Source organism: Heterodontus francisci, chromosome 5 (assembly GCF_036365525.1).
Source record: "Heterodontus francisci isolate sHetFra1 chromosome 5, sHetFra1.hap1, whole genome shotgun sequence".
In the NCBI taxonomy this organism is placed as follows: domain Eukaryota; kingdom Metazoa; phylum Chordata; class Chondrichthyes; order Heterodontiformes; family Heterodontidae; genus Heterodontus; species Heterodontus francisci.
In genome coordinates, this window is record NC_090375.1 from 109,216,362 (window position 1) to 109,242,218 (window position 25,857).

At 39.6% G+C, this 25,857-nt stretch overlaps 1 protein-coding gene across 4 annotated transcripts in view; it reads left to right on the plus strand.

Moving 5' to 3' along the window:
• Positions 1-25,857, plus strand: part of chd7 (chromodomain helicase DNA binding protein 7) — a 277,383-nt gene that overhangs the window by 217,473 nt on the left and 34,053 nt on the right. For all 4 annotated transcript variants that reach the window (XM_068031895.1, XM_068031894.1, XM_068031893.1 and 1 more), the window contains exons 22-29: positions 557-756; positions 9,532-9,691; positions 10,443-10,532; positions 18,742-18,845; positions 21,575-21,704; positions 21,812-21,884; positions 22,123-22,180; positions 23,277-23,505. In XM_068031895.1, the coding sequence (XP_067887996.1) occupies positions 557-756; positions 9,532-9,691; positions 10,443-10,532; positions 18,742-18,845; positions 21,575-21,704; positions 21,812-21,884; positions 22,123-22,180; positions 23,277-23,505 (1,044 nt within the window). The remainder of the gene's footprint in view (positions 1-556; positions 757-9,531; positions 9,692-10,442; positions 10,533-18,741; positions 18,846-21,574; positions 21,705-21,811; positions 21,885-22,122; positions 22,181-23,276; positions 23,506-25,857) is intronic.

Genomic DNA, 25,857 nt, shown 5'->3' on the forward strand with positions numbered 1-25,857 from the left:
TCATGGGAAGACTCATATAGTTAAAATCAACTTCACGTAAACTCAGTATGATCTCTGTTTGGTCTGTCGTATAAATTGGGTTAGAGGGTGCAGGTTGAAGCCTTGTTGTGGGCATGAATGAGCACATAATCATGGCTAACACTCTAGGCGAGTATGAAGGGAACATTGTGTTGTCTGTGACGCCATATTTTGGAGGAATGTTAAATTGAGGTCCCATGCTGCATAGCTGGACATAACATCCTAAGGTGCTATTTGAAGAGGAGCTGCCACCCCACCACATGTCTATCTCCCTCTCCCCCTCCCCCCCTCTCCCCTTCCCTTACTCATCACTGTCCCCCCAGTCTACCCTCCTCCCCCTCTTTTCTCATTTTTTTTTCTCCCACCCCACCCCCTTTTGCCCTCACTCACTTGTTTCTTGCCCCCACCCCTCTTTCAAAATTGCTGCTTTAACAGCAAAATGGAACCACATGTCTGGCTATACATATAAGTTACACAATATTCCAAAGATTTTACGAAGTTTTACTTGACTAAAACTTGCACTATTGTTTTTCCACAGTTGGGGCCGATGGAGTGATATACTGTCACATGGGCGTTTTAAACGACAATTGACAGAGCACGATGTGGAGACCATCTGCCGCACTATCCTTGTGTACTGCTTGAACCATTACAGAGGAGATGAAAAGATCAAAGGATTTATATGGGATCTGATTACTCCTACTGAGGATGGACAGACTCGAGCTCTGCAAAACCACTCGGGTATTTTTGAATTCTTTACTATAAACCTGTCTTATTGATATGTGACGGAAAAGTTACATTAAATTTTCTCTGTGTCCTGAACACTTAAAACCAATAATAATAAAACAAATGCTGTGAATACTCAGCAGATCTGGCAGCATCTGTGGAGAGAGAAGCAGAGTTAACATTTCAGATCAGTGACCCTTTCAGTAACCTGAGACGTTAACTCTGCTTCTCTCTCCACAGATGCTGCCAGACCTGCTGAGTACTTCCAGCATTTTGTTTTTATTTCAGATTTCCAGCATCTGCAATATTTTGCTTTTACTTAAAAACAATATACTGATGAGTAAAAATAATTGTAAGCTTTAAGTACATGTTGGATAAGATTGATACAAGATATTTTGTAAATTTTAGTAAAGGCAATACAATTACATAGGCGCAGGAGTAGGCCATTTAGCCCCTTGAGCCTGTTCCGCTCACCATTCAATTAGATCATAGCTGATCTATACCTCAACTCCATTTACCTACCTTTGGTTCATTTCCCTTGATACCCTTACTCAATGAAAACTCATTGACCTTAGTCTTGAAAATTTGAATTGACCCAGCATCGCATCTTTTTGGGGGAGAAGTCCAGATTTCCACTGTCTTCAAAGCAAAAAAGTGCTTCCTCATTTCACTCTGAAATGGCCCATCTCTTAATTTTAAACTCTTGCCCTTCTGGTTCTGAACTCCCCCACCAATGGAACTAGTTTCTCTATCTAACCTATCGAATCTCTATCATTTTAACAACTTTGATTAGATCACCCCTCAACCTTAGTTAATATAATACAAACCAAGTTTATGCATTCTGTCCTCAAAATCTAATCCTTTAAGTCCTGGTATAATGATGAATCCATGAATCAAGGTCAATATATATTTCCTGAGGTTCAGTGACCAAAACTGAACACAGTACTCCAAATGGGGTCTGATCAAGGCTGTCCACACCTGAAGCATCACTTACTCAGATTTTAATCCCAATCCTTTTAAGGGAAAAACCAGCATCCCATTAGTCTTACTGATTACTTTTTTTTTGTGCCTGAGCCTAAACCTGACCGTTTGCAACCTTGGTTCCATACTTGGCCTGGAGATCAGCTTCCCTCCGCATATCCGCAGCACCACGAAGACTGCCTATTTCTACCTCTAACATTACCCAACTCTGCCCTGCTTCAGCTCATCTGCTGCTGAAACCCTCGTCATGCCTTGTTACCTCTAACTTGACTATTCGAACCACCCCTGGCTAACCTCCATAAACTGCAAAACTCTGCTGCATGTGTCCTAACTCTCAGCATGTCCTGTTCACCCATCACCCCTGCACTTACTGACCTACACTGGCTGCTGCTTAAGCAACAGCTAAGTTTTAAAATTCTCATCCTTGTTTTCAAATCCCTCCATAGCCATGCCACTTCCTATCTCTGTAATCTCATCCAGTCCTACAATTCTCTGAGACATCGGCACTCCTTCAGTTCTGGCCTTTTGAGCATCCCCTATTTTAATTGCTCCACCATTGACGGCCGTGTGTTCAGCTGCCTAGGCACTGAGCTCTGGAATTGCCTCCCTAAACCCCTCTGCCTGTCTACTACTCTCCCTCCTTCAAGACACTCCTTAAAACCTACCTCTTTGACCAAGTTTTTGGTCACCTGTCCTAATATCACTCATGTGGCTCGGTGTTGAATTTTTTTGATAACGCTCCTGTGAAGTGCCTTGGGATGTTTTACCATGTCGAAGGCGCTATATAAGGCATTCAATAAAGACTTGTCGACAAAGTTAGAGCTCATGGAACAAACTTCGGCTCAGTGTTGATGGGCTGGAGTCCAAGCTTCAGACACTGCAGCACATCAGGGAGGGGGAGAGGTTCCTGGACTATGCTTAAGGCAGCCACACCCCGTAGATTAAGTATCTCAAATTCGGCCAGTGGTCAGGGACAAGAGGGTGTGACTGCAAGTGAGACAGGTAGAAGAGGGATCCTGAATTCAGTAATGGAGGAGCCTCAGCTCTTGAACTTGTCTAACAGGTACAAGGTACTTACTCCCTATGTGGATGAGGAAAAGGACTGTAGGGAGGATGAGCAAACTGACCATTGCACTGTGGTACAGGACGCCATTCAAGCGGGGGGAGCAAAAAGAAAAGTGGTAGTGGTAGGGGATTCCTTAATTAGGGGTACTGATAGCATCCTTTGTAAGCAGGACCGAGAGTCCCGCATGGTATGTTGTCTACCAAGTGCCAGGGTGAAGAACATATCTAACCTTTAAAGGATATTGGAGAGGGAGGGGGAGGATCCAGTTGTCGTGGTCCACACTGGGACAAACATAGGCATGACTAGGCAAGACGACCTGTTTGGCGATTATCAGGAACTAGGAACAAAATTAAAAAACACGTTCTTAAGGGTTATAATCTCTGGATTATTACCCGAACGATGTGCAAATTGGCATAGGGATAAGAAAATTAGGGAAGTAAACACGTGGCTAAAGGAGTGGTGTGGGAAAGAGGGGTTCCATTTCATGGGGCACTGGCATCAGTATTGGGACAGGAGGGAACTGTACCATTGGGATGGGCTCAACCTGAACCGATCTGGGACCAGTGTCCGAGCATAAAGGATAAACAGGGTGGTCACAAGGACTTTAAACTAGTAAATAGGGCGGGGGAGAGGGAGGCCTCGGGAAGTCAATACAGTTTCAAAAACAAGTAACAGGGCAGAGAGTAAAGAAACAGTCAGGAACCCTACTTCAGGAACTGCAGGTAATGGAAAAACGACAAGAAGTATACTGGTTAAACCAGAAGAGAGAAATAATAAACAGGTGACTAAAGCATCAGTGCTGAGGGACAGGTTAGGGGGTATAGCCCAAATAAGTGTTCTATATACAAATGCACAGAGTGTAAGGAATAAACTAGATGAGTTGCAGGCGCAAATTAAAATGGAAGATTATGATGTGGTGGCCATTGCGGAGACGTGGCTGCAGAATGGTCGGGACTGGGAACTAAATATACCTGGTTATAAAGTTTACAGGAGGGACAGGGAAAATGGCAGAGGGGGTGGAGTAGCCTTACTGATTAGAAATAATATCACCTCATTGGTGAGGGAGGATATATTGAGGGGAAAGCATCCAGTGGAGATCTTAGGGGTGGAATTGAGCAACAGAAAAGGATCTAAAACTGTAATAGGTGTTGTCAAGCGACCTCCTGGTGGCAGTTCTGAGGTGTTAGATTGTATAAATGCACAAATTAGGCAAGTGTGTAACAAAGGCAGAGTAGTATAAATGGGGGATTTTAACTTACACATAGATTGGGAGAGGCAGACTAGCACCTGTCAGAAAGGTAGTGAATTTCTGGAATGTGTCCGGGATAGTTTCCTACAGCAATATGTCCTAGATGTAACAAGGGGACAGGCAATATTAGATTTAGTTATGAGTAATGAGCCAAATTTAATTAGTAGCCTAACTGTGCGTGAACATTTATCAAATAGTGATCACAACATGATCGAATTCAAAATAGCGTTTGAAAGTGAAAAGCACGAATCAGCTTCTAGAATTTTAGACTTGGGTAAGGCTGACTTTAACGGGATGAGACAGAGACTGTCCATGGTAAACTGGGAAGGTCTGATAATTGGTCAAACGACTGAAGAACAGCAGAGAATATTTAAAGAAACATTTAACGAAATACAGAGCGAGTATTATACCCCTGAGAGGAAAAAGCTCCATTTCACAGAAAAAACAGCCATGGACAACTAAAGAGATTAGGGATAGCATAAAACTAAAAGAAAGGGCTTACAAAAATGCAAAATGCAGCACAGATCCGGCCGAATGGGATTGATACAAAGACCAGCAAAGAGTCACAAAGCAGCTTATATGAGCTACTAAAAGGGATTATGAAAGGAAACATGCAAGGGACATCAAAATCAATAAGAAGAAATGTTATAGTTACATAAAGGGAAAGTGGGTGGTCAAGAGCAATGTAGGCCCACTAAAAGCTGAAAATGGAGATATTGTCATTGATAATGGGGAAATGGCAGACATGTTGAACAATTACTTTGCCTCAATATTTACAGTTGAAAAGCAGAATAACTTGCCGGAAGTCCCGAAAAAATTAATAGCCGATATGGGACAGGGACTTAATACAATTAACGTAAGTAAAATATCAGTAACAAGAAAATTAATGGGACTAAAGAGTGAGAAATCCCCAGGACCTGACAGTTTCCATCCAAGGGTGTTAAAGGAAGTAGGGGAGCACATTGTAGATGCCCTAACTATAATCTTTCAGAGTTGCCTAGATTCAGGAGTGGTCCCTCTGGATTGGAAAGTCGCACATGTCACTCCACTTTTTAAGAAGGGTGAAAGGGGGAACCAAGGAAATTACAGACCAGTTAGTCTGACATCTGTGGTGGGCAAGTTGCTGGAGTCTATAATCAAGGATGACTGAACACCTAGAAAAATTTCAGTTAATCATGGACAGCCAGCATGGATTCATGATGGGAAGGTCATGCATGACAAATCTCATTGAATTTTTTGAAGAGGTGACTAAGGTAGTGGACAGGGGCATGTCTATGGATGTTATTTATATGGACTTCCAAAAGGCATTTGATAAAGTCCTACATAAGAGACTGTTAACTCGTGTAGAAGCCCATGGAGCTGAGGGCAAATAATTGACATGGTTAGGAAGTTGGTTGAGTGGCAGGCCACAGAGAGTGGGGATAATGGGTAAGTACTCCGATTGGAAGGATGTGACTAGTGGTGTCCCGCAGGGATCTGTGTTGGGGCCTCAATTTATTCATATTATTCATTAACGACTTGGATGATGGCATAGTAAGTCATCTATCCAAATTTGCTGATGATACAAAGTTAAGCGGCATTGTAGACAGTCTAGATGATAGCATAAAATTGCAAGGAGATATTGACAGACTAGGTGAATGGGCAAAACTGTAGCAGATGGATTTCAATGCGGGCAAGTGTGAGGTTATCCATTTTGGACTTAAAAAAGGATAGAGGAGGAGGTTGGGAAGAGGTTAAGTACAGTGGATGTCCAAAGAGACTTGGGGGTTCAGGTGCATAGATCTTTAAAATGCCACGAGCAAGTGCAGAAAATAATCAGAAAGGCTAATGGAATGCTAGCCTTTATATCTAGAGGATTGGAGTATAAAGCAGAGGTTATGCTGCAGCTATACAAAACCCTGGTTCGACCCCATTTGGAGGACTGTGAGCAGTTCTGGGCACCACACCTTAGGAAGGATATATCGGCCTTGGAGGGAGTGCAACATAGGTTTACAAGAATGATACATGGACTACAGGGATTAAGTTACGAGGAGAGATTGCACAAATTAGGCCTGTTTTTGCTGGAATTTAGAAAGTTAAGGGGTGATCTGATCGAAGTCTTCAAGATATTAGCAGGAAAAGACAGGCTAGATAAAGATAAACCATTTCCACTGGTTGATTCTAGAACTAGGGGACATAGTCTGAAAATTAGGACCAGACCATTCAGGAGAGATGTTAGGAAGCACTTCTTCACGCAAAGGGTGGTAGAGGTTTGGAACACTCTCCCACAAACAGCAGTTGAAGCTAGAGCCGTTGTTAATTTTAAATCTGAGATAGATTTTTGTTAAGCAAAGATATTAAGGGATATGGGCCAAACGAGTTAGGCCGCCGATCAACGGGCGGGACTGGCTCGAGGGGCTGAATGGCCTACTCCTGTTCCTATCTTCCTATGTTCCTATGTAGCAGCATGGAGATGAAATTGGCTGAGTGACAGGAAACAGAGTAGTTGTGGACAGTTGTTTTTTGGACTGGAGGAAGGTATACAATGGAGTTCTCCAGGGGTTGGTGTTGGGACCCCTTTTCTCGATATATTAATGACCTAGACTTGGGTATACAAGTCACAATTTCAAAATTTGCAGATGACACAATGTGTAGAAGCATTGTGAACTGAGGAGAATAGTGATAAACTTCCAGAGGACATAGACAGGTTGGTGGAATGGGTGGATAAGTGACAGATGAAATGTAATGCAGAAAAGTGTGAAGTGATTCATTTTGGTCGGAAGAATGAGGAGAGGCAATAAAAATTAAAGGGTAAAATTCCAAATGGGGTACAGGAGCAGAGGGACCTGGGGGTATATGTGCACAAATCATTGAAGCTTGCAGGGCAGGTTGAGAAAGCATATAATAATGTATATGGGATCTTGGGCATTTTTAATGGGGCATAGAGTACAAAAACAAGGTGGTTATGATGAACATGTACAGAACACTGGCTCAGCCTCAACTGGAATATTGTGTCCAGCTCTGAGCACCACACTTTCAGAAAGATTTTAAGGCATTAAAGAGGGTGCAGAAAAAATTCATGAGAATGGTTCCAGGGATGAGGAGTTTCAGTTATGTGGATAGGCTGGAGAAGCTGGGGCTATTCTCCTTGGAGAAGAGATTTGATAGATGAGTTCAAAAAATGAGGGGTCTGGACAGAGTAGATAGGGAGAAACTGTTCCTCTTGGCCAAAGGATCCAAAACCAGATGACATCAATTTAAGATGATTGGCAAAAGAAGCAACAGTGACATGAGGAAAATCTTTTTTACACAGCGAGTGGTTAGGATCTGGAATGCGCTGTCTGAGAATGTGGTGGAGGCAGATTCAATCGAGGCCTTCAAAAGAGAACTGGATTATTTATCCAAGGAGAAAATTTGCAGGGCTACAGAGAAAAGGCAGGGGAGTGGGACTAGGTGAGATGCTCTTGCAGAGAGCCAGCACAGACATGATGGGCTGAATGACCTCCTTCTCTGCTGTGTAACCATTCTATGATTCTATAAATACAAGTTGTTGAGAGTGGTTCAAACGTGGAACTTACTACCAGATGGAGTAGTTGAGGCGAATAGCATTGATGCAATTAAATGGAAGCTAGGTAATTATATGAGGAAGAAAGGAATACAAGGATATACTGATATAGTTAGGTGAAGTAGGATGGGATGAGGCTAGTGTGGAGCATAAAACATTGGCTTAGACCAGTTGGACCTAATGGCCATCTGCCGTAGTTGGCTGACAGGAGGATTTTCACAAAAGTTTCAATACTAAAGAAATTTAAGTAATTGACTGATAAGTCATTATTAACTTCAAAGTCAGATTCTTTTAGAGAAGCTGAATTTCAGGAAAAAAATATTAAACTCTTATGATCGAAATGTGGTAGAATAATCACTGCAGCCGGGTTTTCCTTATCAAATCAGCAGACTGCTGAGTATTTCTGTTCATTTGAAATGCAGTCACCAAAGTCATCTCTGTAAGCAGATGTATATTGTAATTTGTTGAAATGTTCAGATTCTATAATGTAAGTAGCCTGAGAAACTGAGTGGAAGCTGTAGGATCTGGACAATTATGCCTCTTCACTGCCAAGGAAAAATGCAAGGAATCATATAAGGGTTTTTTGTGGGTGAAAACTCTGGCTTTATTTGATAGTAAAAATTAAGCTTGCTTTAACTATAACCAAATAAACTCTCTGTTTAATTGACTACTTTTATGGTAATTATGAAATGCTAGTGTACACTAACCATCTATCTACAGTATATTAAAATTCTTAATAAATGACTAATTTTGGTGACCTAAATCTTAATTTGACACTTTGTAACACCTAAAATAATGGTTACTTGTATTACTTTTAAAAGATAATGCTATGGCTCCTATTTGTATTGCTTCTATACTGACAGCTAAATTTGCCATTTATTCCTTATAGGCGTTTGTTGTTACAAATTGATTGTCAAGTTCCATTCCTCATTTCAAAGCTTGTTTCAATTTTACTTAAAATGTGATTTCATTAAAATTTTGTTTACTTGGGAGCCTGCTTTTAATTTAAAATTTGTTTCAGTGGACTTATTTCTCTGAGGCCTGTTCCTCGACCCTGCCTGTCCTGCGCCCTCCGCCAAATCTCCTGGGCTCCCCAATGTAGGCCTCCCTCCTCTCCCAGTTTGCTGGCTGCTGTTCACTGTGATATGGATATGGGAATCCTCCTCTGCTGCTGCCCTTCCTATCTCTTCACACAGCAAAACACTCTCAATTGTTGACTGTCAATTAAATTATATTTTCTTAGGCCATCATATCCTTCCCAGCAAGTTTTGGGTGCCTTTTGTCTTAAGCTGGAGAGACACTTTGGAGAAGTGGGGTAGAACAAAGAGGAAGCAGGGGACAGAGAGAGCTATCGAGAGAAGGAGGAAAATTGAGACAGACAGGTGTTGAGAAAAGATAGAGGCGGACATCAAGGCAGAGATAATCAGTGGGGGAAAGCAAAAAAGCAAGAGATAACATGAGATGACCACCAGAATGGCTAGAAATCTGTAGAAAGGGAATTTAAGAACAGGTGAGGAAAAGGCAAAAAGGTCTGAGAAATTAACAGGACAGATGAAGATCAATGCAGACAGATGTTATAAGACAGATCTCAGAAGGGCATAGATATAGACATAAAGGTACAGACTTCAAGAGAGAGCGAGAGACAGAAAAATCAGATAGATATTACAACAGAATTGTACATCTGATTGAGCAAGATCGGATCAAGAAACAGACAAGTCACATGCAGAATGAGAGACTAACAAAAATCACACTGAGAGGTTTAATCGTGAGCAACGCCGCAGGAGATCTATTCTATAAAATAGTAAGGAGTAAAATATGGTTGTGATTTATATTGCTGGAATTTGGAAACTATTTAGTTATTGTTTGTGCAATATTTGATTAAAGGTTTGGGATTGATGTCTATTTTCTGAGCTGAAGTGATCATTATTTGTATTTTTGCTTTACCAATAGGTTTGTCTGCACCAGTGCCTCGAGGGAGGAAAGGAAAGAAAGTTAAAAGCCAGTCTGCTCAACCAATCATGAAAAATGCTGATTGGCTAGTGAACTGCAACCCAGATGTCTTGCTACATGATGATGGCTACAAGAAGCATCTGAAACACCACTGCAACAAGTGAGTTGAAGTGAGCCTTATGTTTTAGAATTTGCAAACCAAATAAAGATTAGAGTTGAAGTAAGAAACCCTTTTTTCCTAAACTTACTCGTTCAAGTCATTTTGCTGACACTTGTATACAATTCATATGTATTTATGATTAGCATTTAAAAAGTGCCTTCATATTTAGGGTATTCTAAAAGTCTTCAGAAATGTACATTAAATTTCTGCTTGAAAAGCCTCCTTTTCAATAAAAGGTGTAAAATAGGCCATTGTTTGTAGTGAGGCACTTGAAATTAAATTTTGCATATCTATCTTTTTCAGCTACTAATGTAGCTGCTCATTATTCTAAACATAAAGCTGCTTCAGAAGATAGTAAGCAACAGCTGAGGAAATTGCATGAGATAATGGAGCAGAACGCCTACTGCAAGCCATCTGCTCAGTTGTTTACAAACTTACTTGAACACTTCAGAAGCACTGGCAACGTACACGTTAAACTTCACAAACTGAATTAGGCATTACTGAATGAAATGTGTCTGGGCTGCACTGCACTCCACTGTGCTCAGTATGTTGAAAGTGGTTGCCAAGCATGGCTGTTGAAAGCCAGCAAAAAGCACCACACAGAGGTGATTATGTGCCACCATCTGTCATGCTTCAAGCCTACCATACAGCATAGCTAATCAGCCTTGGCAGAATGATGGATGAACAGAAGCAGCTGCCAAAAGCTCGTGTTGGCAAACAGTACTAATGTTAAAATTTTCTTCCTTTATAGAGTCCTGCTGCGGGTACGGATGCTGTATTATTTGAGGCAGGAAGTGATAGGAGATGTAGCAGACAAGATATTTGATGGTGCAAATGCAAGGTCAGTGGAATATCTTTACTGTGGTTTTTGGGGTGGTTATATAGATTAAGATTGTGCTAAAAACAGGTACACACTGATGGATTAACCCAGTTTTTGTTCATCTATATAGTTACCAGCTGAGGACTTTGTAAGGTAATTTTTAAGTGTCACAATTAACAACACCACAAAGTTTATTCTGTGCAATTAATTTGATGAATCTAGTGAATTATTTATAGTAATGAACCATGCAGGTTAAGAAACATCATTTAAAAAAGCAACAAGCGAAGATAGTCCAAATAAACTGACTTGTGAATGCACCTTTGAGTTAGAAGCCAGAATTGGATTTTAAAAAAGGCCAAGTTTATGTTGAGATTAGAAAGGGTTAATATTTTGCCTGAAATGATTTTTTGCTGATTAAACTTGGAAAGAAAATAGGCAGGTAATCTGCATCCAGGGCTCTTCAATGTCCTTCCTTTGTCTGGTCTGTGGCTAGTTTACGGCTCTGTCCTCCAATTCATTGTGCCACCTGCTGCAGCTCAGTACCACTCCTATTGGCCTGATTTAGAAATGCAGTTACAAACTTGTCCTGCCACATGACTATCTTTCATGTTGCATTTGCATAGATCATTTAATTGTTATAAATTAGATTCAGTATAATAGTTGGTTAATACAACTTGCAGGAACTAAAATTCAGCACAAGTTAATTCCCAAATTCTGTTAACACAATCAGCTTTTGGATCTCAGTAAAACATGTGCGTGTTGGTAACTAAGTGGAATACTGCCTCTGAAAATATTTTGATCCCTAATTGTGCTTGTCAAGGTTGTTGAGAATATTTCAAAGCATTTAATACAACAAAACCCATTTTTAGTCATTTAATGCATGAGGTGTTTATGAACTTGTTAATCTTTGTTTTGCAAATTCCAAAATAAAACCAAATTCTTCTATTTTTAATTCATTTCTGTTGTCTCCTTGCCCATCAATTACCATCCTTCAACAAGGATGATGATATGATGTAAAATTCTCAGTGGTTATTATGCAATCCTGTACTGGATGAGGGTATAGAACGCTGACCTAAGTCCAATGAATAATTCCAGCAGACTTGTTTCTCAACTACTGGCTTCTTACCATTGCCCCTCACGATTGAGTATTGATTTCAGTTTAATTATGCCGTATTATTTGGGATTGAAATATCTTCGAATTTGAGTGTTTAATCCATCTACTGTGGAATCCAATCCTCCCAATCTGTATATAATTGGAACAAGCAAATTGGCAACATATTGGGTTGGTTCAGAAAAAGAAGACTTGCATTTATATAACGCCTTTCATGACCACCAGAAGTCTCAAAGCACTTTAAAACCAATGAAGTACTTTTTGAAATGTAATCACTGTTGTAATGTAGGAAACATGGAAGCCAATTTGCAAGCTCCTACAAACGACAATGTGATGATGACCAGATAATCTGTTTTTGTGATGTTGACTGTTCAAGCTGCAGTATAGCCAGTTTGGATTTTTGAGTGTATACCATAAATGAGGACTGGGGGACAGCTAATGTGATTTCTATATTTATAAAGGAAGATAGAACAAGTCCATGGAACTATAGACAAATTAGCTTAATGTCAGTGGTGGAGGAGAAAATGGAATCCTCACTCAAAGATGTAATTAAAAAATGTAGAAACTGAAAATATAATAAAGAATGGTCAACATAGATCTCAAAAGGCACGGTCATGCTTGGCTAAACGTATTCTTTGAAGAAGTAACAGGGTAGATAAGCATAGTGTAATATATTAGGATTTTCAAAAGGCATTCGATGAGGCACTGCTTATTAGACTCATGACTACGGTCAAAACATCTGGAGTCGGGACAAGTAGCAAGCTGGTGACAAAGCAGAGTAAGGGTTACTCAGACTAGCAAAAGATGTTCTGCAAAGACTAGTGCTGGGATTGGTGGTGTTCACCATTTATGTGATTTGGAATTCGGATTCAGAAGTACAATTTCAAAATTGTATTTATATAGCACCTTTGACATGATAATGTTCCAAGGCGCTTCACAGGAGCATAATAAAGCAAAATTTGACACCACACCATATAAGGAAATATTAGGGCATTTGACCAAAAGTACTTTTGAAATGTCATCACTGTTGTATTGTCGGAAACTGAGGAATCTTAAAAAAGAAGAGAGGCAGAGGGGTTTAGGGAGGTTATTCCAGAACTTGGGGCCTAGGCAGCTGGCTTAAAATCAGAGATGCTCATGAGGCCAGAATTAGAGGAGTGCAGTTATCTCGAGGATTATGGGACTGGAGGAGATTACAGAGATGGGGAGGGGCGAGGCTATAGAGAGATTTGAAACAATGATGAGAATTTTAAAATGGAAATGTTGCTTGACCAAGAGCCAATATAGATTGGAGAGGACAAGAGTGATAAGTGAATGGGACTTGGTGTGAGTTAGGATACAGGCAGCAGAGTTTTGGATGACCTTTGGTTTACAGAGGGTAGAACGTAGGATAACACCAAATTGGGTGGCAGGGGGTATAGTTAACGCAGAGGAGAACTGCAGCAAAATACAGGAAGACATTGAAAAGACAGCAAATGAATATCAATATAAATAAGTGTGAGATGCTGTAATTTGATAGGGAAAAACAAGGTGGTCACATAATTGGAAAACAAGTGATTAAACGGGGTAGAGGAGCAGAGGATCTGGAGGTAGAGATACACAAATCACTAAATCTGATGCAGGTCAATAAGGCCATAAAAATAACAATCAATGCACTGGAGTTCATTTCTAGGGGAATAAAATTGAAAAACAGGGAATTTATGTGAAACTTGTATAGAACTTATATATGCAAATGGATGTTGTCCTTTATTGCAAGGGGAATGGAATATAAGGTAGGGATGTTTTGCTACAGTTGTCTGGGGTATTGGTGAGACCACATCTGGAGTACTGTGTACAGAAGGGATATAGATAGGTTAAGTGAGTGGGCAAAAATTTGGCAAATGGAGTATAATGTGGGAAAATGTGAAGTTATCACTTAGACAGAATAGTAAAGTAGCATATTATTTAAATGGAGAGATTGCAGAACTCTGAGGTACAGAGGGATCTGGGTGTCCTCGTACATAAATCACAAAGTTGGTATGCAGATACAAGTGATTAGGAAGGCAAATGGAATGTTGTCTGATATTCCATTCCCCTTGTAATAAACAAGTAGGGATGTTTTGCTGCAGTTGTATAGGGTGAGACCGCATCTGGAGTACTGTGTACAGTTTTGGTCTCCTTATTTAGGAAAGGATGTAACTATGCAGCGAAGGTTCACGCGACTGATACCTGGGATTGGGGGGTGGGTTATCTGATGAGGGACGGTTGGACAGGTTGCCCCTGTATCCATTGGAGTTTAGAAGAATGAAAGGTGATCTCATTGAAACACATAAGGTCCTGAGGGGACTTGACAGGGTGGATGTTGAAAGGATGTTTCCCCTTTTGAGAGAGACTAGAACTTGGGGTCACTGTTTAAAAATAAGGGGCCGCCCATTTAAGACAGAGATGAAGAGAAATTTTTTCTGAGGGTTGAGAGTCTTTGGAACTCTTCCGCAGAAGTGGTGGAGGCAGTGTCATTGACTATTTTTAAGCCAGAGGTAGATAAATTCTTGACTAACAAAGGGGTCAAAGAGTATCGTGGATAGGCAGGAAAATGGAGTTGAGGCCACAGAATCGTTACATTTCAGAAGGAGACTATTCAGCCCATCGTGTCTGCACTGGCTCACTGAAAAAGCATTTCCCTGCCTTCTCCCCATAATCCTGCGCGTTCTTCCTTTTCATATAATTAATTCCCTTTTGAACGCTTCAATTGAACCTGTTTCCACCACGTTCTCAGGCAGTGCATTCCAGACCTTAACCACTCGCTACATGAAAAAGTTTTTCTTCATGTCATTTTTGCTTTTCCTACCAAATACTTTAAATCTGTGCCCTCTCGTTCTCTATCCTTTCATGAGTGGGAACAGTTTCTCTCTGTCTACTCTGTCCAGACCCCTCATGATTTTGAATACCTCTATCAAATCACCTCTCAGCCTTCTCTTCTGCAAGGTAAACAGTCCTAACTTCTCCAATCTACCTTCCTCATCCCTGGAACCATTCTTGTGAATCTTTTCTGTACTCTCTCCAATGCCCTCACGTCTTTCCTAAAGTGCAGCGCCCAGAACTGGATGCAGTACACCAGCTGAGGCCGAACTATTGTCTTATACAAGTTCAACATAACCTCCTTGCTCTTGTACTATATGCCCCTATTAATAAAGCCCAGGATACAGTCTGCTTTATTAACCACTCTCTCAACCTGTCCTGTCACCTTCAATGACTTCTGCACATATACACCTAGGTCCTCTGCTCCTGCACCTTTAGAATTGTACTCTTCATTCCTTCATTTTATATTGTCTGTCCATGTTTTTCCTACCAAAATGCATCACCTCACATTTCTCTGCATTGAACTTTATTTGCTTCCTGTCTGCCCATTCCACCAACTTGTCTATGTCCTTTTGAAGTTCCACACTACCCTCCTCACAGTTCACAATGCTTCCAAGTTTCGTGTCACTTGCAAACTTTGAAATTGTGCCCTGTACACCAAGGTTTAGGTCATTAATATATATCAAGAAAAGCAAGGGTCCCAACACTGATCCCTGGGGAACTCCACTACAAACTTTGCTCCAGTCCAAAAAACATCCATTAACCACTACTCTTTGTTTCCTGTCACTCAGCCAATTTCATATCCATGTTGCGACCGTCCCTTTTATTCCATGAGCTACAAGTTCACTCACAGGTCTGTTGTGTGGCACTGCATCAAGCGCCTTTTGAAAGTCCATGTACACCACATCAACAGCATTGCCTTCATCAACCCTCTCTGTTACCTCCTCAAAAAAACTCCAGCGAGTTTATTAAACATGATTTTCCCTTAAGAAATCCATGCTGGCTTTCCTTAATTAACTCGCATTTGTCCATGTGACTATTGATTTTGTCCCGCATTATTTTTTCTAGAAGTTTTCCCACCACTGAGGTTTAACTGACTGGCCTGTAGTTGCTGGGCTTATCTTTACACCCATTTTTTGCACAAGGGTGTAACATTTGCAATTCTCTAGTCCTCTGGCACCACTCCCAGAGTCTAAGGAAGACTGAAAAATTATGGCCAGTGCCTCTGTGATTTCCACCTTCACTTCCCTCCATATCCTTGGATGCATCTCATCTGTTCCTGGTGTTTTATCCACTTTAAGAACAGACAACCTATCTAAACTTACTCTTTATCAATTTTAAACCCCTCTAGTGTCTGACATACCTCCTCTTTCAACATTGCCTGGGTTGCATCTCCTTCCTTGGTAAAGACAGATGCAAAGTATTCATTTAATATCTCAGCTATGCCCTTTGTCTCCATGTGTAAATCCCCTTTCTGGTCCCTAATTGGCTCTACTCTTCCTTTTACCACCCTTTTACCATTTATATAGCTATAGAAAACTTTGGGATTTCCTTTAATGCTAGCTGCCAGTCTCTTTTCATGCCCTCTCTTTACTTCTCTGCTTTTTTACTTCCCCTTTGGACCTCCTTTATTCAGCCTGGTTCTCAATAGTATTTTCGACCTGGCATCTGACATAAGCACACTTTTTCCTTCCACAATCAGATCAACCATGATCTTATTAAATGGCAGAGCAGGCACGAAGGGGCTGAATGGCCTGCTCCTGCGCCTAATTTGTATGTTCATATGTTAACCTTCGTAACACCACACATGGAGTACTGTGAATAGTTTTGGTCTGCATATTGATGTAGAGACTCTGGAGAAGGTGCAAACAAGATTTACTTGGATGAACTGAGAGGTGATACTCATCAGGGAAAATTGAACAAGCTGGTGCACTTTTTCTAGAAAAGAGAAGACTGAGGGGTGATCTGATAGAGATCTTGAAGACTAAAAGGGTATGTTAGGGAAGACATAGAGAAGGTGTTTCCAATTGTGGGTGGGATCCAAACTAGGGGTCATAGATATGAAATGGTCACTAATAAGTTCAATAGGGAATTGAGGAGAAACTTCTTTACCCAGAGATTGGTTAGAATGTGAAACTAACTACCATAATGAGTAGTTGAGGCAACTAGCATTTAAGGGGAAGCTAGATAAACACCTGAGGCAGAAAGGAATAGAGGGATATGTTGATAGGGTTAGATGAAGGGTGGGAGGAGGCTTGTATGATGCATAACACTGGCATGGATCTGTTGGGTTGAAAGACCTGTTTCTGTGCATGTCCCAGATTTTGCAATTGTAATGACAGCATTATTACACTGTGAAACTGAGTGCACCTCCTGGAGTCCCCATGCTCTGTTAAATGCAGAAATCCAGAAGTTGCTGTCGGAGGATTCCTTCCTCCACAGGGTACGTAGTTGAAGGCCCCACACTTGGCAATCTTTAGAAAATCATTGAACTGATCGTCCCATTTTATGGTGTAATATCATTGTTAATAAAAAAAAATTCTAAAAAGGTTATGCATTGTTTGAGGTGTAACTGGATTTTTCATGGTGTACTAAGTCATAATTACTGAACCACCTCTCTAGCCCTGGAAAACTAATTTTATATTTGTTCAGTGCTACATTTTTTTCATTATGATTCCATAGTTTTTTGGGGTTTTTTTTTATAGAAGTTTTTGATATTTCAGCTTCTAATTTGCATGTCCCAATCTTTATTTCACTCTAAAATTTATAAAAGGTGAAGGTGGCGCAGTGGTTAGCACCGCAGCCTCACAGCTCCAGGGACCCGGGTTCGATTCCGGGTACTGCCTGTGTGGAGTTTGCAAGTTCTCCCTGTGTCTGCGTGGGTTTTCTCCGGGTGCTCCGGTTTCCTCCCACAAGCCAAAAGACTTGCAGGTTGATAGGTAAATTGGCCATTATAAATTGTCACTAGTATAGGTAGGTGGTAGGGAAATATAAGGACAGGTGGGGATGTTTGGTAGGAATATGGGATTAGTGTAGGATTAGTATAAATGGGTGGTTGATGTTCGGCACAGACTCGGTGGGCCGAAGGGCCTGTTTCAGGGCTGTATCTCTAATCTAATCTAATAATCTGTGCATTTTACTTCCCGGTTTTCCGTTTGAGAATTCTTCAAATTGACTGGCTGCTTGGTGACATTGCTGTTGCTGACTGCCTGGAGATCCCCCTTGATTTTGCGCCAAATTTAAAGTAACGTTGGAAAAGGGGAAATTCACACCACAGAAATCACTAGATCTTTGCAGCCAGCTTTTTTTCGGTCAGCAGCGAGTGTCAACACATCGCCACTGACTGCAAAGTCCAGGTCTAATGTAATGAACTCGTTACATAATGGCACATGATATGGTTGTATTATTGAAAGATGCATTCAGGGCAATTAAAGAACAGCCCCAAATAGTTTTTTAAAAAATTACTTGTAACTGATCCAGGATATAGCAGAAACCATCCTAGATTGTAACCATGAAAGGAACAATATAATGTTATGAAGTTTCATACCTAATTACCTATAGTAAATTTGGATCTTTAGTAAAACGTTTGTTTTGTTGATGAAACCGTGTTTCTGTAATAAAAGTTTGCAAATTGCAAAATTAATTCCCTGAATCAACCATGTGACATGAATTTTTGATGACTAAAGGTGGGGGAAGATGGGTGGTTTGACACAATTCTGGCAGATAATAGCTGCACTTTTTATTTTAACTGCTATGGGTCTAATAAAATACGGGATTTATTTTAGAGAATAGGAATTTAGGAATCTATGTCTAGTTTCATAGAGTCGGATAGGGACTTTATTTTTAAAACAAGATTAGCTTTATAAACTTGATTACTACAACCTGCTGGTGAATAGCTAGTTTTAAAAATCAGTGAAATATTTATAGCCTAGTCACGTAACTAATTTCTTCAAGTTTAGAGGGTGGCTTGTATTCCACATGAATGAATCATTAAACAAAAACTACTAGAAAGGCATGGGAATATTTTTAAAAAGAGTAATTTCATACTTTGGAATTGCTTAAACATGGATAAATTGTCACTTTTTAAAAAGATTTTGGCACATTGGCTCTAATAGAATTACAATTGCATTCATATGTTTGAGCTTACATTTTCTTGCTCAGATTCATGTGTTAAAATTTAATGGGAGAAGTATTTACTTTTGTAGAATATTGCTTAATATTATTTTTGCGCAGCACCTTTCATTTACTTGGATGTAGTTTTTAAATATTTGTTTTGTTTAGTGATTTAGATATCTGGATCCCAGAAATCGATCATGCTGAACTTCCAACAGATTGGTGGGACAGGGAAGCTGATAAATGTCTTCTCATCGGAGTGTTCAAACATGGTATGGAATTGCTGCTATAATCTTTGTTAATTTACCGTCATGGGTACCTCAGTGGGTAAGTACTCTGTTTTGTAGTACTGAACCACATAAACTTTGCAGTTCTGAGTTAGAGTTCTAGGTATGTAGTAGGTTATCTGACCTCAGCCAGAGTGATCAGGGGAACATAAGAGTAGGCCATTCAGCACATCGAGCCTGCTCCGCCGTTCAATATGATCATGCCTGATCATCCACTTCAATGCCTTTTTCCTACACTATCCTCGTATCCCTTTATGTAATTGGTATTTAGAGATCTGTCAATCTCTGCTTTAAACATACTCAATGACTGAGCTTCCACAGCCCTCTGGGGTAGAGAATTCAAAAGATTCACAACCCTCTGAGTAAAGAAATTTCTCCTCAAATCAGTCCTAAGTGGCTTCCCCCTTATTTTGAAATTGTGTCCTTGGTTCTAGACTCCTCAACCAGGGGAAGCATCTTACCTGCATCTACCCAGTCTATTCCTTTAATTATTTTGTAGGTTTCAATGAGATCACCTCTCATTCTTCAAAACTCTAGAGAATACAGGTCATGGGAACATACTTTTGTTTTGATTTTTGATTTAGAGATGCAGCACTGAAACAGGCCCTTCGGCCCACCGAGTCTGTGCCGACCATTAACCACCCATTTATACTAATCCTACACTAATCCCATATTCCTACCACATCCTCACCTGTTCCTATATTCCCCTACCACCTACCTATACTAGGGGCAATTTATAATGGCCAATTTACCTATCAACCTGCAAGTCTTTTGGCTGTGGGAGGAAACAGGAGCACCCGGAGGAAACCCACGCAGACACAGGGAGAACTTGCAAACTCCACACAGGCAGTACCCAGAATTGAACCCGGGTCGCTGGAGCTGTGAGGCTGCGGTGCTAACCACTGCGCCACTGTGCCGCCCATAGAGGAAAAATACGAGACAGGGTATCCATTGCTGATCACTATCCACCAACTCCCATTCAAAGATATATATTGTGAATGGTAAGATGAGTGCAGAATCAGACTTAGAAGTTACAGCCCATCTTATTGAAATAGCTTGTGAATGTGCAACATCAATGCTTATAACCAAAAATGGCCAGTGAGCATTGTGGGTTCCTGTAGAACTGTATCCCAGCATGAACTACAGTCTTCAAGAAAAATATGATCAGGTGAAAAATTGTTGCGTTGTTTTGTAGGTGTAATTTCTCTCTTATTAATGCAATTTTTTGTCAAAATATATGGAATTGAATTTAAGGATAAACATTTTGTTCACTAGTATGTTTAATAGATACTAAGAAAATTAGACTTGAGTTCCAAGTATGATCCATTTAAGCAATTCTGGAAGTGCTTTTGATAACTGCATTAACAAAAAGTTTCCATATTGTAAGTTGAATATTTTACTGTTTGCTGTTGAACTACTTGGATGTTGTGCATGATCCTTTTGGAAACTACTATAATGAAGATTACTTTTCAAACCATACATTGTAAAATTATTTGAAAAGTCAGTCTATTTCAATAATTGAAAATTCAAACATTTCAGGTTTCAGTTTCAGGCACCTATCTCTGCTCTCACCACTGCTCTACATGTGCTGTTTCCCTACCAGCCTGCGTTGGAGTGAATGGTAGCTTAACCTCTGCTATTAATCTGTATAAGTGCCTCCTGGGCTTTTTTCCAAGTAGTATTTCACAAATGTCAGCACTGAGACTTTGCCATCCCCTGTTGTGGAATACTGTCTTGTTAACTGTGAGCCACTGGGATGTGGAACAGCCATGAAGTATACAAAGAGCAGTTCCTAATCATAATCCAAATTCACAAGAGGTCATAGAGGAATTCTCTGGTGTGTGTCCTGACTGGGGCGCGGGGTGGGGGGGTGTGGGTTGGTAGAATGATGGCTTATAAAACCTTTCATGATTACAATTTGGCTTGAGGCTCAGGAGTACTTAAGAACAATGTGTCACAGTGCAAAACCTAATTGAATTATGCAGTTCTTGGTTGACTAAGGCAGTAGTGCTTATGGACGTAACTGAAGTGAGTCCAGGCCGACTATCATTTTCTCAGTTATTCCTGGTATTTGTCATTCTTTGTTTTCTGTCTTAATGGAAGTGTTGTAAATAACTCAAAAGGTATTAATATACTTTTCTCAGAGACTCATTTTTTGACTGATGAATTCCCCTGAAGTTTTATGACCAAATATTTTATTATTTAATTGCATATGTACTTTTTTTGAAGTGGGATGTATCAGAGTGGAAGTACTGCTGAAGTAATTGCATGCTGCTGTTAAGTAATTGGCCTCAGATTTATCCTTTATTCAATATTAAATGAGAACTAATTTATTTTTAGATTGGTTGTGTATTAAGACATTTTATAGAGATAAGTAGATTAAAGAAAGTGTCCAAGTTTTAATGTTAATTTCCTGTACTGAGTTACAATAAGTATAGTTAATCTGGAGTAAATTTACTGATGAGCAAATACTGCTGAGTATTTCCAGCGTTTCTTGTTTTTTTTTCAGATTTCCAGCATCCGCAGTATTTTGCTTTTATTTTATTCAATTGATCTAGTTTTCATTTGCATTTCTGTAATTCTCATGATGGTTGAATTAAGTTTTGTTTAATGCTTTTATTTATCTCTATATCTACAGCAGTGTTTTGTCGTGAAATTAAAACTTGTTCTGAATGCAATGTTTGAATTAAGAAATCTTTGATACTTTTGCATAGGATATGAAAAGTACAATTCTATAAGAGCAGATCCTTTATTCTGCTTCCTGGAGCGGGTGGGAATGCCTGATGCAAAGGCCATGGCTGCTGAACAGAGGGGAACAGATGTGCTGGCAGATGTTAGTGATGGGTAAGTTGTGCTTTTGAGCTCATTTGGAATTCTCTTTCCCATCCCCCTCCCCATTCAATAAGCAGCGTCTTCAAGAGCATGACTTTTAATTCAAACTGTTCTTTCAGTGCTGATTTTGACAGAGAGGACGAAGATCCGGAATATAAACCAGGCAGAATTCCATTCAAAGATGAAATGGATGTGAGTGCAATGATGGAGATATAAAACTCCAGTTACAAAATTTGTGATTTTTATTTAAATTTATTAGGTGTTGCATTCTAGTTTGCATATTTTTGCTGATGTGGACAGCATTGACTAATAACTAGTAATATTTTTCTTCAAAATTGGGAGTTTATGCCTTACTATAAACATTTAAAAACTTATGTAAAATCTGGAAGAAGAAAATGTATCAAGAATCTTAATACATGATCATTTGCAGGAATTTGAGAATTCTCCTCAAGATGACAAGGAAGAATGTATGGATGTTGAAAACACAGGTGAGTTTTTTTTGGCAAGTGAGGGAGAAATTACTGGTGTATTTTATGACTCAATACCAATCTTTCATTTGAATTTCAGGTATGTGATCAACTCTAGACGTACATCTGATCCAAGCATAGGAGCGTTGTTTCCCAGTTTAAAAGTTTTTAATGCTGTGTACACTTAAGTAGTGTCTACTGCTGAATTGCATGCATCTTCATAGTTGCTTAACTTGGCAACGAAGTTACTTCCTCTAGATTGGAACCACGAACTTTTAGTTTAAATGGGTTTAATGTTTTCTTTAAAATAGCAGAAGGCTGAATTTGGTGCAAGCACATTAAATGTTTATACTGTAATATTGCTGGCAGTAATATCAACCTTTTAGCTTTTTAAAAATACCTCCACTTCTGAAATGGATGTTGGAAGCAGAAGAAAATTTGGAAAATGGAATTGTTTAGATAGAGAAAATGTAGTTTGAGGAAAACATAACAGGAATAAGAAAAGTCTGAGAATTAAGGATAGGTGACAAATTAATGTTTAAAATAAATGTTAATGAAATTAAAATATGCACATAATTTTGAGTCAATATTACAGTATTGAAATTGCTGGTACTATTGGATCTGATGTATTACAGTTACTGTTACATTTGAGTCCTGATGCATATGCCAAAAACCAAACTGACAGGTTAAGGGAGACTGTAATTTCTCTTTCTGACAATATGCTTTAGTGGGCATTGAAAAGCTTACAGTCTATATTTTATAGAAATCTAATGCAAGTGCTTTCTTTAAGGTTATGATTGTTGTGGGGGTCATTTATACTTGACTAATAGCACAACATGTATGCTAATGTATGAGAATATGTAAATGACATTTTTAATTTCTATAAATGAGTGCGAGTAAACAATCACCTAATACATAAAGTGACTGATAGCATTTCCATTTTAGTACAGATTCAACAAATGTTCAAATGAGTGTTCCAACTGATAAGAAACAGAATAATAACACAAACGGTATTAGATTATACATTTTTTTTTTATGGTAAGGGTGCAGGATTTTATAGAATTTGTGACATGAAGGATTAAGCACCAGCAGCATTACTGAAAGTATCATTTTACAGGCAAACAATCTGATCAAGATGGTGAATTAGACAAACTCTACTGGCCCAACACCTCGGTTCTCACAACACGCCTGCGCCGCCTTATTACAGCCTATCAGCGCAGCTATAAGAGGGAGCAGATGAAATTAGAAGCACTGAACAAAAGTGACCGTCGCAGACGTCGGCCAAGAGATGAAGTGAGAGCTCGGGAGGCTGAGAGAAATGCAGCTATATCCGAGAAACGTCAAAGGTAGTGCTATGAATTTAAGTTTTGTTTTGGAATACTTTTCTGCGGCATTGTATAGTCCTTATTTTATGACCTAAATGTGCATTTAATATGATAAACTATTCATAATCACTGGACCAGAAAAACATTTCGAAACAGTTAAGATCCAGAATTTACAGCACCAACATACTGCCAAATGATATATTGATTCATTTTCATGATCATCATACTCTTTAATTTCCTAATCTAAGCAGAGGGGTGTTTTTTGCAGAGAATCAGGATGGCAAAATCGGAGGGATTATCATTGTTGAGCTATTTTACATGCAAGTCCGAGTCAGCTTTAGTACTGTTGGTGGAGGTCTCATCACCTGCCTTTTATCTGCAGGACATTGTTGGGTGGAGGAAATACTTCAGACAAAATCTTGTCAAAAGAACCAAATAACTTCAGCTTTTGCAAAAATAAATAATGCTAACTTTTTATAACATCTGTTGTAATTACGATCCAAAGCTTTGAATAACTATAAATGATCTGACTTCTTCATAACTTCATCAAAAGTGTGCCAGAAACCCTTACGCATTACCAAGTTATAGCAGTGCAGCAGCAGCAAATCTGAGCAAGTTTCAGGCCTACATCTAGTAAGGAGAAAAAGAAGCAAATATGAGCCTTGTGAACTTAGAAGTTAGTTGTGCAAGTTGTTATAAACAAGGAGTAAAAGAACAGAAAATTGCAGGAGCAGTTATCAACAGGAATAAGAAGTTATAAAATGATGATCGGAATTCAGGATTTCCCCTCATTTGTTCATGTTTTAGCTGCCACCACTACCATACTACATTAGCTGTGCATAATATGGTTTACTCCCAGTCCTCACTGCATATATGAGACCCGAACTGGAATAATGTTGCAGTTCACTCCAATTAGCAGTTTATTCTGTCAGCATAATATTATGCTCTGTTTAATTTTTTTTTCCCCCTGGATAAATCTTGTTTAAATATTTATTCTTTTGCAGGCCTTAAAGATTTCACTGATTTCTGCACATTCAGCATTGTTTTATGACTTTCATGTATGTTTTGTTTTTAAATTTGTTCGAAGTGTAAGGTGTTGCATAGGACAGAAACCTCCTCTAAATACATAGTTGAATTAATTCCCAAGATTAGTCCCAAATCCAAAGCACCAGGACACATGGCATTCTTAAGTGATTCGTCCGACTATGGGAAAGTGTTTGAGTCTTATAAACTCAAAAACTCTTGGTTTCATTGTGACATTTCAAACAGGATTAGGGCATCATTATTGAGTTTGTCCTTTCCTACAGAAGCCTTGAGTAGTACCTTACTGAAGCATAACTCAATTACTGTGTGACTATCCATCTGGCTGGTGCCCCAGCAGCCAGTGAGCCATCAACATAGTAATTTTCATAAGGTGGTAGTAGCGATCCTGTTCTGCAGATGATGGTTTCCCTTCTGCATCTCACCATTCTTCTTGTAACAGATTGGATAGTGAATATTATTTTATTCAACTGTAGAAGGAATCAAGACTTTGAAGCCTTGGGCCTAGATGCTAGTCAAGAGTAGCACATACATCTACCTCTATATGTATTTCCAGGTTCAGGTTAATACCATGGCCCTGATATGCTCCTTACTGTGGTCTGCACCTGGAACTGAGTGCAGAAAGAAGCAGCTGTTGCAGACCTGAGCAAGAATGGCTAGCAACTGTAGGGCCTTTTGGCTGCTCTTTTTAAAAAAAAAGGATTATTGCAGTTTTGAGGATTCAGTAGGTCCCTGTGTGGGAGGGAGAAAAATGTGATAGCACCTACTTTTATATGCCTTCCTATCTTGAACAGAAAAATTATTGCATTTTTTTTCATTAGTTCATGGGATGTGGGGGGTTGCTGGCTAGGCCAGCATTTATTGCCCATCCCTAATTGCCTTTGAGAAGGTGTTGGTGAGCTGCCTTCTTGAACCGCTGCAGTCCACTTTTCATGACTTCAGAATGTCCCAAGGCACTTCACAGCCAATTAAGTACCTTAGAAATGAAGTCACTGTTGTAACATAGGAAATGCAGTAGCAAAGAGCCCACAAACAGCAAGGTGATAAATAATCAGTCCGTTTTTGTGATGTTGCTTGAGGAATAAATATTGGTCAGGACATTTTGAATAGTGCATTGAGCTCTTACATCTACTTGAAAGGACAAATAGGGTCTCAGTTTAACATCTCATCGAAAGAGGGTACCTCCAACACAATCCCTTTTCTCTTTCTGGTTTGGATTATTGGCAAGGATGAAACAATGATAATTCTAGTAACTTTGTGCTTGCCCAAAAAGACTTGGTTCTTGAATTTCACAGTTCTTGGTGCCAAAAGACCAGTTAAACAAGACCCGAA